This window comes from Oncorhynchus masou, chromosome 32 (assembly GCF_036934945.1).
Source record: "Oncorhynchus masou masou isolate Uvic2021 chromosome 32, UVic_Omas_1.1, whole genome shotgun sequence".
Taxonomy (NCBI): domain Eukaryota; kingdom Metazoa; phylum Chordata; class Actinopteri; order Salmoniformes; family Salmonidae; genus Oncorhynchus; species Oncorhynchus masou.
Window position 1 is genome coordinate 35,599,982 of NC_088243.1, and position 12,292 is coordinate 35,612,273.

At 44.9% G+C, this 12,292-nt stretch overlaps 1 protein-coding gene across 1 annotated transcript in view; it reads left to right on the plus strand.

Annotated features, from left to right (window-relative positions):
* Positions 1-12,292, plus strand: part of LOC135526018 (myelin transcription factor 1-like protein) — a 157,363-nt gene that overhangs the window by 130,678 nt on the left and 14,393 nt on the right. Inside the window, 5 exon segments of the mRNA XM_064954039.1 lie at positions 1,933-2,023; positions 3,616-3,726; positions 4,504-4,730; positions 5,402-5,667; positions 10,109-10,315. Coding sequence (XP_064810111.1) covers positions 1,933-2,023; positions 3,616-3,726; positions 4,504-4,730; positions 5,402-5,667; positions 10,109-10,315 — 902 coding nt within the window.

Below are 12,292 nucleotides of genomic sequence, written 5' to 3' on the forward strand. Positions count from 1 at the left end.
GCCCCTACGTCCAAACCCTCCCCTAACCCGGATGACGCTGGGCCAATTGCGTGCCACCCTATAGGAATCCCGATCACGGCCAGTTGTGATACAGCCTGGGATCACTGCGATGCAGTGCCTTAGACCGCTGTGTCACTCGGGAGGCCCCGATGTTCTGAGCTTTTGACACATAAATCAACTGTACTAGTTGTTCTGGCTCTGGTCTTGTCCCATCTTGATTACTGTCTGCTAATATGGTCAAGTGGAGCAAAGAATGATGTAGCAAAACTGCAGCTGGCTCAAAACAGAGCAGCATGCCTTTAACAGTACATACAGAACTAACATCAACAACCTGCATTCCAGTCTTTCCCAGTTGAGGGTTGACGAGAGATCAACTGCTTCTCTTCTAGTTTTTATGAGAGATATTATTGCGATGAAAATTCCAGATTGTCTGCATGATCAAATAACATACATCTCAGACACCCGTACATACCCCACAAGACATGCCACAAGAGGTTTCTTCACAGTCCTAAACGAATTCACGGCAACAGTAATATACAGAGCCCCGATCACATGGGACTCCCTTCCATCTCCTATTACTCAAGTAAACGTAAAATGACCTTAAAAAAAATCTATTAAAAAAAACATCTCATGGCAGGGACTGTAAAATGACACACAAACAAACACACGCACACGCACACGCACACACGCAGACACACTATCACACTGTAATGCACACAATCTACATATTTTCCTTCAGTTGTATTGTTTGTATATTGTTGTATTTTGAAATTGACGGACTGCTCTTGTCTAGCAGTGTCTCAGTGTTTCGTTACTTGTCGTGTCTTATGTTTTCGTGTGGACCCCAGGAAGCTACTACTTCTGCAAAAAGCTAATGGGGATCCGAATAAATCAATTAAATCCAATTGAATGAACCCATTTGACTGTTTTAATGGTGAATGCTATCGAAGGCAGGAGCATCTTAAAACGGGTGGATGATAACTAAGAGTATAGTCTACAGTATACACTGTATATAGAAAAATACATATACTGTATGTGTCTGGCACGATCCGTGATTTACTGGCATGTCTTCTGTTGCATTATCCGTTGGCTACTTGTTCTGCTCTCTGCATGCCTCAAGCTGCCTCTGGTATATGTCTCTGGCTATGTCCTAGGCTACTATTCTCATACCCATGTCAGACAGACGATTTGGTATGTTACCTGCAAAAAAGAAATATGGCAATATTTATATGACCCCCTTTGAAACAGCCCCTTTACTTCGAACCTATTTGTAGGTTTTCCCCTTTTATACATGTCAGTTGGTGCCTGGCAATTTGGGACGGATGGGAGGTGTCGTTAAACCACGGGCGCTGTTTTCAGTTCAAATTAGGGAGGTTTTACACAAGTGTTGAACAAGTGAAGTGTTCATGAATTTACCTGCAAAAAAAAAGCAGAGAACCATTCACACAGATCCAATACCTGTATTTTGGTTTCAGGGTCTGTGAGAATGCAGGAATCACGACAAGCTCTTTAGGTGGCTTTTATTTTCCCATGTGTTTTACGCCATACCCCTTTCAGATATATGAAAAGGCTGGTATAAAAATGCAGGCATGTTAAATTAGTGGGATTTTGGTCTGTGTATAAAAGGGATTTTAGATGGCTTCTTCTTCACAATACTCTCCTTCTTCAATCAGCACTGATCTCAAAAGGCAGTGAAACCAGTATGGTGGCAATAACAAACACTGTCTGCCCTTTCAGACTGTACTGCTCTATAGGGAGGAGGAAGGAGGTCATCTCAAATTGCTGGCACAGATCCTAATGATAACGATGATGATAATGCCAAGCTGCTCAACCTCTCACACACTAATGATACTGTCTGGTTGTGTGGGCTTCTAACCTTCCCTATCTCTCTCTATCGCTCTCCTGTATGTCTGTTTGTCTGTCTGTGTGAAGTCCTTGCTATGTATGAGAATGTTCTTAAGTGTCCTACACTGGGCTGCACGGGACGCGGCCATGTCAATAGCAACAGAAACTCCCACAGAAGGTGAGTCGCCCAACAGGACTGGCAGCCATCTTGGGAAATGCCAGGATCATCTGTGTTACGTCCATCTTTTGTTCAGTTGGAGATTTTATTTCTTTCCCTCCAATGACGGGTTGTTACTTTATCCTTGTTTCTTTCCTCTTTATCAATATATTTTATTTATTAAATGTTTTACTTGACATTCATGATCATTTTTTTCACTTTGCTTATGTTCTATTTATTTGCTCAAGTGTTTATTGTTTGATTGATTTATTTTACAATTGTATCATCTACTTGCCAATAATTTTGTGTTTGTATATTGTTGTACACATGTCACTATTTTTATTGATTGCGATGGAAAAGGGGCTTACAGAAGTATTTGGCTTTGGATATCTCAGTTACCACAACCATACCTAATTATGTGGTTGCTTGTCTAAGGCTAAATTTGGAGTCACGCGTGAAATGCTGTAATCCACACCTCAGATGAAAGAATCCCAGATCAAGGCTTCCGGGAGAGAAGCTGTGTGTATGGGTGTTGGTATTGAGAGTGGAACTGAAATAGCAGTGTGCTCCCCTCTCCTGTCACACGGCTAGAGAGCGAGAGGTGAGAGAGAAAGAGAGAGAGAGAAGGGGAGCAGATCAGAGCGGGAAAGAATGAAAGGAGAGAGAAGGATGAGAATGAGTGGAGTGTCACCCACAGCAGATTTTGTGAGAGTCAGGGTGTATCAGCAGCCATTAGCACCTCTCTACCACTCTGGCAGGAGGGCTACAGACCTGGGAAGACTGGAGCTCTCTCTAGCTGAGCACAGTGTCACTCACACACTTGACACTCAGACAGGCATGCACACACATACTCACACACATAGACACATGGTACAGACACACACACAGACATGCACACGCTCAACTTATCAGACAGTCATGTACACTAACACACTCACACGCACTTGCAAATCACACACACACACACAAACACCTAAATGAACACCTACTAACTGATACTCACACCTTGAGAAGACACCTCTCCCTCCACCTGCGCTGGTTCAGGGCCATGATCTGAGTAACCTCTCTACTGGGACTTGAAGCCTCTTTTACACTTCACAACATTTATAAAGAATAATTTGTGAAATTACATACAATGACCAGAGCCTTTGTTAAATGTGGTTGATTGGCAGTATCTCAAACAGCTGTGCTGCAATAACATGTCCTTTATTAACTTTGGTAGTTTGGTGTGTGTGTTTTGGGAGGTTGTTTGGCCAGTGTGTTTGTGTGGATTGGGTAGCACGGACAGGACTGTGTAAGTGTGCAGTTGGTTTATCCTCTGAAGCCACTCGACCAAAAAAAGCAATCTGTTATAATAACCAACTGCGTTGTTGTCATTTAAACCGTTTGATGAAAATATATGATATTGGAAATTAACCAAAAACTCATTGAAAGGCAGGTAGGTAGATGGATTATCAGTTAGACAGACAGACACAGACAAGCTGGCAAACCAGCAGGCAGACAGACAGGTGATCAGAGATGCATTGAATGGGACCATTATTTTGGTTCAGATATGATCAGCCTCGCCTCCATTACTGGTTGTCATACTCATCCCCCCTCTGTTGTCCTTTCAGCCTGTCGGGGTGTCCAATCGCTGCAGCAGAGAAGCTGGCTAAAGCCCAGGAGAAGAGCATCGGGTGCGATGGCTCCTCCAAGTCTAACCAGGGCTCTGACCGAGTGCTCAGGTACTGTTCACCGCTCACCACACCACACTCAGCTTCCATAGGGACCACCTCACTGGTAGATGCAGAGTCCAACAGCCTGAATATATTAATTTAATACTTAACCAGGGTTGGGTTTCATTCAATTTCAAATTATTTTACTCTTCCTGAATTTGAATGGAATTGGCCCCATTCCGGAGCACTACATTATATCCTACCTTACTATAACTCAGCTTGCATTAGTCAGTCAATGTTGGAAGGTTTTCTTAATTATTGTATTATAGATTTTCATATGTCTTTATGTCTGTTTGATTTCTTTATCTTTTGATCCCTCAGACAGTTATCGTTAGGAAACGCTCCACATTCATTTTCTTGTTTATGAAGTGAAAGCCTTTATTGGGTTTTAAAGAGCTGAATCATTTCAACAAAAGTTGTTTTGATATGCAATGGTAGATATAACATTTCTATCCAATTAGACTACATCACTAATTAAAGCTCTGATAGTTTCTAGATAAAAACATTTTTGTAAAATAATATCAGAGAAAATGCACGGCTTTAATTATGAGTTGTGTTTGGGTGAGACATTTTCAAGAAACAGCATAGACATGTAGCTTAGAAGAACTAAAAGCTAAATCCAAGGATTCTCTTAGGCTAGAGTTGACTGTTGCCTTGCCTTTTCCCTTTTCTACGTTCCCCTCCCCTTTCCCTACCCCGTCTCCTCCCTTCCCCCTCCCCTCCCCTGCGTGATGTTTGGTGCCTCTGCTCTGTCCAACCTACACCCCCTCGTGGTTTATTTTCCAGGCCTATGTGCTTTGTGAAACAGCTGGAGATCCCTCAGTACGGCTACAAGAACAACGTGTCCACCAGCACGCCACGCTCCAACCTGGCCAAGGAGCTGGAGAAGTATTCCAAGACCAGCTTTGACTACAGCAGCTTCACAGACAGCAGCCATGGCAACAATGTCTACGGCAAACGGGCCATCGCACCCAAGCTCCAAGGCAGGGACACTTCTCCTAAAGGATATGATGGTACAGTCCATCTTCCTAGCACTTCAGCTTTATCTGTTACCTACTTTATTGTTGTTCAGGTAGTCAATATGAATATTGTGTCAGTAGAATAATGAATATCCTTGCTTCTGTGGTTTGGTTTATGAATGGTCTGTATTCCAAGCCTTTATTCTCCACAGATTCATTGTATTTTGTGCCGAGTCTTTCCAAATTCACCAATATTTTTACTTCCCAAAATCCTTATTGTTGAATGCATCCCCCACAGCCAAACTTGTAATGAATACTGAGGTAGAAAAAGTTGTAGATTCACACGCAGAGTGCGGCAGGTGTTTATTTCGCCTTCGCAGGAGGCAGGAATCGTGGTCACAGGCAGGCAATGGTCATACACAGGTAGGCAATGGTCATACACAGGTAGGCAATGGTCATACACAGGTAGGCAATGGTCATGAACAGGTAGGCAATGGTCATGCACAGGTAGGCAATGGTCATGCACAGGTAGGCAATGGTCATGCACAGGTAGGCAATGGTCATGCACAGGTAGGCACACAGGCAGATGAATCAAAACATCACAAAAATAAAGAAACTTACAAAACGACGGTAAGATTATTTCCACGCCGTGCATTTGTCTATACGTGCATTTGTCTATACTTGCGGATGAACTACCCCTATCTCTGTGTGCTTGTGTCCTCCAGTCAAGCGCTACTGTAAGAACTCCAGCTCGGCGAGCAGCCCGAACAGCACCTACGCCCCCAGCAGCAGCAGTAGCAGCCTGAGCTGTGGAGGAGGGGGTGGAGGGGGGGGCAGCAGTGCCAGCTCCACCTGCAGTAAGAGCAGCTTCGACTACACCCACGACATGGAGGCTGCCCACATGGCTGCCAGAGCCATCCTCAACCTGTCCACGCGCTGCAGAGAGATGCCCCACGGCCTGGGAGGAAAACCCCAGGATCTCTGCTCTCGGGTAGGAGTTGTTTAGTGACCAACTCTTTATAAAGCCTTCAGAGCTGATATTTTATGTAGAATCGACATGAGATAATGGGATTGTGTGTAATGTACAATATTTGAAGGACGTGAGAGGTTGGACACTAAAGGTTTTTTTGTTGTTGTTGTTGACATGTAGGTTGACTTTTGGCCAACTGGAAGTATTCAAATCTGACTTGACATCCTGTGGTCTAACATAGAGTGTTATAGTATTGGTTAGACCTTTGAATGATTTTCTCGAAACACCTTCCCATCCCACTGCTAGAGGCCTTACTCTCCCAGCTCCAAGCTTCCTCTGTCCTGCCAGGTAATGTGAGCAGTGATGAGTGAGGACGATAGGGTCTCTTTAGCCACGCACACTGGCGCTCTGTTAAAGAGATATCAACGGCTGTGTCTCTCGATTGGCGCTCAGCAGGACAGCTTTATATTTTCCCTCCAGGGATCAGGTGAGGTAGATAGGGAGCATTGCGGGATGGGACAGATCGCCGCCGACACGCCGCGAGCCCAATATGTCATCAAGAGGAGATAAGGCGCCGGTATCCCTGCATTATCAGCATGGAGACGCCGAGCAGGTAAATAGGGAGGCCTTCTGCGTGAGGTAGAGCGGAGTACACTCAGCTGGCAGAAGAGCCTTAACCAATCAGGACTTCCTCTCTCTTCCTCCCTTCCTCTCTGTCCATTTCTGCTTCGTTGGCGAGACAGACAGACAGACAGACAGACAGACAGACAGACAGACAGACAGACAGACAGACAGACAGACAGACAGACAGGCAGGCAGGCAGACAGACAGACAGACAGACAGACAGACAGACAGACAGACAGACAGACAGACAGACAGACAGACAGACAGACAGACAGACAGACAGACAGACAGACAGACAGACAGACAGACAGACAGACAGACAGACAGGAGGCTCCAAGGCAAAGGTAGAGACAGGAGACGTCAGGGAGATTCTCAACCTTCTTTCATCTGAACACCTCCAGTCATGTCATTGCTCTTCTTACATTGTCGGTCTTTCCTGATTTACGTCCATTCCTATCTCTCTGAGTGAAAGCGGGGGAGACTGAGGAATAATCATGAATGCTGAGAGAGAATAAATTTGTTTCATTTTTGGAGCTGGAGGAGGCTGGTGGAAGTAATTTGGGGAAGCAGCCACTGACCCCTCCCGCTCTCTCTTGCCCCACCTCCTCCCAGCAACAGGGGACCGGGGCTATCTGGGGGTCAGATGACAATCATGTGGTCCGTGAGGAAACAAACATGCTCGTTAACGCACAATGACACACATACTGTATATGCACATTAATTTGAAGCACACACATACCATGCCACATGAAAATATCTCTCTCTCTTTCCTGCTGAAAGCTTTTAGCCTTGCCTCAAAGTTTCTCTCTCTCCATTCCACATGCCCATAACCATATTTGTTGGAGTGGCGGCAACGATATAGTAAATTTATTTATTATGTATATTCAATTAATATAGGGGAAACACTGATGTCTATCTTTGGTCTACAAAGGCTGATTCTGTTTTGTCACCATAATAGCGTCAAACTCCAACGATCCTGAATCCAGTAACATATTGTCCAGAGCATGAAAAAAAACTAGCTTGAGCTACTACAGTTGAAGTCAGAAGTTTACATACACATTAGCCAAATACATTTGTTTTAAGAAGGTGAAATGTCAGACTAATAGTAGAGATAATTATTTATTTCAGCTTTTATTTCTTTCATCACATTCCCAGTAGGTCATAAGTTTACATACACTCAATTAGTATTTGGTAGCATTGCCTTTAAATTGTTTAACTTGGGTCAAACGTTTTAGGTAGCCTTGTACAAGCTTCCCACTATAAGTTGGGTGAAATTTAGCCCACTCCTCCTGACAGAGCTGGTGTAACTGATTCAGGTTTGTAGTCCTCCTTGCTCGCAGAAGCTTTTTCAGTTCTGCCCATAAATGTTCTATAGGATTGTGGTCAGGGCTTGGTGACGGCCACTCCAATACCTTGACTTTATTGTCCTTAAGCCATTTTGCCACAACTTTGGAAGTATGCTTGGTGTCATTGTCCATTTGGAAGACCCATTTGCGACCAAGCTTTAACTTCCTGAGTGATGTCTTGAGATGTTGCTTCAATATATCCGCATAATTTTCTACCTCATGATGCCATCTATTTTGTGAAGTGCACCAGTCCCTCCTGCAACAAAGCACCCCCACAACATGCTGCTGCCACCCCCGTGCTTCACGGTGGTCTTCTTCAGCTTGCAAGCCTCTCCATTTTTCCTCCAAACATAACGATGGTCATTATGGCCAAACAGTTCTATTTTTGTTTCATCAGACCAGAGGACATTTCTCCAAAAGGTACGATCTTTGTCCCCATGTGCAGTTGCAAACCGTAGTCTGGCTTTTTTACGGTGGTTTTGGAGCAGTGGCTTCTTCCTTGCTGAGCGGCCTTTCAGGTTATGCCAATATAGGACTCGTTTTACTGTGGATATAGATACTTTTGTACCTATTTCCTCCAGCATCTTCACAAGGTCCTTTACTGTTCTGGGATTGATTTGCACTTTTCACACCAAAGTACGTTCATCTCTAGGAGACAGAACGCATCTCCTTCCTGAGTGGTATGACTGCTGCGTGGTCCTATGGCGTTTATACTTGCGTACTATTGTTTGTACAGATGAACGTGGTACCTTCAGGCATTTGGAAATTGCTCCCAAGGATGAACCAGACTTGTGGAAGTCTTTAAAAAAAATTCTGAGGTCTTGGCTGATTTCTTTTGATTTTCCCATGATGTCAAGCAAAGAGGGACTGAGTTTGAAGGTAGGCCTTGAAATACATCCACAGGTACACCTCCAATTGACTCAAATTTTGTCAATTAGCCTATCAAAAGCTTCTGAAGCCATGACATCATTTTCTAGAATTTTCCAAGCTGTTTAAAGGCAGAGTCAACTTAGTGTATGTAAACTTCTGACCCATTGGAATTGTGATACAGTGAATTACAAGTGAAATAATCTGTCTGTAAACAATTGTTGGAAAAATGACTTGTGTCATGCACAAAGTAGATGTCCTAACCGACTTGCCAGAACTATCGTTTGTTAACAAGACATTTGTGGAGTGGTTGAAAAAAGAGGTTTTATGACTCCAACCTAAGTGTATGTAAACTTCCGACTGTATGTGGACTTTACTCATTTTATTGGAAAGGGAAAGGGGGATACCTAGTCAGTTGTACAACTGAATGCCTTCAACTGAAATGTTTCTTCTGCTTTTAACCCAACCCCTCTGAATCAGAGAGGTGCGGGGGACTGCCTTAATCCACATCCAAGTCTTCGGCGCCCGGGGAACAGTGGGTTAACTGTCTTGCTCAGGGTTTTTACATTGTCAGCTTGAGAATTCTTCTAGCAACCTTTCGGTTACTGGCCCAACACTGGAAGCAGACCCCAGTATCCTAACCTCTGAGCCCAGAAGACTATACAAGCATACAGTATGTGCGTCACAAAGAACCGGAACCTGGGTTTTGCTCCACTGGAACACAGGGAGACTCCAGCCTAGGGGGAGTGTCGTGTGGAATCACTGTTGAAACAGGCGTGCCTTGGCTGGAGAGGCGGAGAGGAAAAGAGAGGAGGGGAGGAGATGAGAGGGGGAGTGGAGGGGGTTGGAGTGAGGGATTTTAATGAGGGCAAGGGAAGGGTGACAAATAGACATTACCCCTCCCCTCCAGCCCCCTCCAAATACAGGGCAGAATTCTACTGTGCACATGTTCACCTGATGCAATACATCAGCGGAGGCTGCTGAGGGGAGGAACACTCATATTAATGGATAGGATGGAGTCAATAGAGTGGTATCAACCATCTGGAAACCAGGTTTTGATGTGTTTGATACCATTTCATTGACTCCATTCCAGCCATGATTATGAGTCGTCCTCGCCTCAGCTGCAGAACATGGATATTCAGCTGGGTAGGAGAGGGAGGGAGCATTTTTATATTTATTGTGTTTTTGGTTGACTAGCAGCAGTCCCTATGCAGCTGCCCAGCGTTGCCCTCCCGCCAACCTCTAACCCCAGAGCCCAGTCTCTCTGCCCAAATCCACTCACATCACACTCAAACCAGCCAGGCCCCAATCTGCTCCCTCTGGCTGTGGAGGTTACAGACACTCTGAGGGAGGGAGGGATAGAGAGAGTGCGAGAGAGAGAGAGAAAGATGGTGAGATTAGTGCAGGATCACTACATTTGCTCCCTTGCCCTTTACCACTGATGACCCTGTCTCTCCCACCAGTCACCATGCCTTTTTTTTTACCAGAAGGAAATATTTAGAGAATTATGTAACATATAACAGGTTTTTGAGCTGAATGTTGCTTTGCCTTTCTTCTCCTCCCTCTCTCCTTCCTGCTGCCCCTCCCGTCTTTCCTCCTTTCCCTGTCTATCTTCCTCCCTCCAGAACCCAGACCTAGAGGTAGATGAGAATGGGACATTAGACCTGAGTATGAAGCAGCGTCTGGGGGGTAGCGTAAGTGCGGTGCTCACCCCCCTAGAGCCTATGTCTCCCCAGCGCCAGGCTCTGATGCGTTACGGCATGGGGGATGACTGCTGGGACCTGCCGGTCGACTACGCCAAGATCAAATGCATCGACGAGGACAGCAAAGAGGTACTAAAATGTGAAGGATGATGATGCTAATGATGATCAGATGATGATGCCGATCATTACTCTAACCTGTAACTCGGATTGTGGGATGAGGCTATCCTATCTTTCAATTACTTTCTGTCACATTAGCTCCACAGTACCTCAATACTCAAATAACTTTTACACGGCAGCATTCAAATATCCTGCATATAAACAAGCAGCTTGCATACTGTACATACATCTAACGTTACGATTCACAATGGCCTACATAGAGAAGTCCCCCGCTGCATTTCAACAACACCCATCCATTTGGCAGTCCGTACAGTACCCACTGTGTTTCACATCTGTCCAACCCAAGCCATCTGTCTCCAAGGACTTCCTGTTGATTCCTTCTTGTGTAAGACTCCCATCTCATGTTGAGGTCATTTTTAACACCAGCCCAGATCTCAGGTTGAATGATTGGAATGTCATATTAGGAGTACTCAAGGAAAACAATTAATTCTTTGTATGTTCATTTCCATCAGCATCACCATACAGCAGACAGAGGTAGGCTGTGTCGCTCAGCTGTTTGCCAGAATTAATTATGCAAATAAATACTGGGAGGGAATCTAAATAGCTCTTCTCGTCAAAAGACTGCAGGGAATCAGTGTGTGTGGGGGTGTATTTGTGCGTGCGTGTGCATGTGAGCGTGCCTGCGTGTGTGCCCGTTTTTACGCTGTAGAGGACCTTGCAAAATGACCCAGCCCAGTGCTCTTCAATATGTGCTGGATATATTTGCCTGTCTTTAGGGGCATTACTGTACACAAAGGAAAATAGATGGTTTACATCAATAGTCTTGCCCCGCCTGGCTGCCTGCACTGTAGACAAAGCCAGCCTGCAGTCAGACTCTAGCGATCTAGGACTTCACCACAGTGCCATCTAGGGTATCTGTTAAGTACAGCATTAGAACGCTCAGCCAAACTCCTAACTCTGATTCCATTGTGTTGAGGTTAATAGGCATAGGGAAGCACAACATAGTGAAGCATCCTGGAGCACAACAAAGAATCTCTCTATCAGGTTTTCCTCATATAATCCTGTAAATAATCATGCAAATAGATAGCTCCAATCCTGTAATATGCAGCACTTCGTAAAAACTCCAGAGTTTCTCGTCTAAAGAGACAGTCCCGACGTTTCCAGTCTGTCGTGGTAAGAAGTCCTTTACTTCGTCAATCCTCAAAGAATGCTTATATACACAACAGCATTCCCAGTCTCCTCATTCGGAGTCTCTTCTGTTGATTCGCAAACACTAAACAAATGGCTTAGGTGCTCCCAGGATCTCAACAACGGTACTGTAAACGGCATTATTTCTACTTCCTGAGTGCTGCGTTCTCTCCACAGCCCAGATTGACGGTATGACAGAGCCTCCTCAGCCACCACCTTGGCAGCCCGCCAGACAGGCGCAGCCATTTGCATGCAAATTGAGAGAGCAGAGTGCCATTGTGTTTTAAAGAGACCTGCTACTAAGGCTCTGAGAGTGCCAAAGCAGCTCTCTCTCTATTTCTGTGTGTGTGTGTGTGTGTGTGTGTGTGTGTGTGTGTGTGTGTGTGTGTGTGTGTGTGTGTGTGTGTGTGTGTGTGTGTGTGTGTGTGTGTGTGTGTGTGTGTGTGTGTGTGTGTGTGTGTGTGTGTGTGTGTGTGTGTGTGTGTGCGTGTGTGTGAGGCTGATAATCTGAAGGTCTGAGTAATACCACTGGTCAAGGAAGTAGGCATTCTTCCTCGCTGAGCCAGTGACTGTGCCACCAACCGATTGGCGCTCTAAGTTGGTATTTGTTGGTGTCTGCACAATTCAAATCAAATCAAATGTTATTGGTCACATACACGTGTTTTGCAGATGTTATTGCGGGTGTAGCGAAATGCTTGTGCTTCTAGCTCCGACAGTGCAGTAATATCTAACAAATGATATCTAACAGTTGAAGTCGGAAGTTTACATACACCTTAGCAAAAGACATTTAAACTCAGTTTT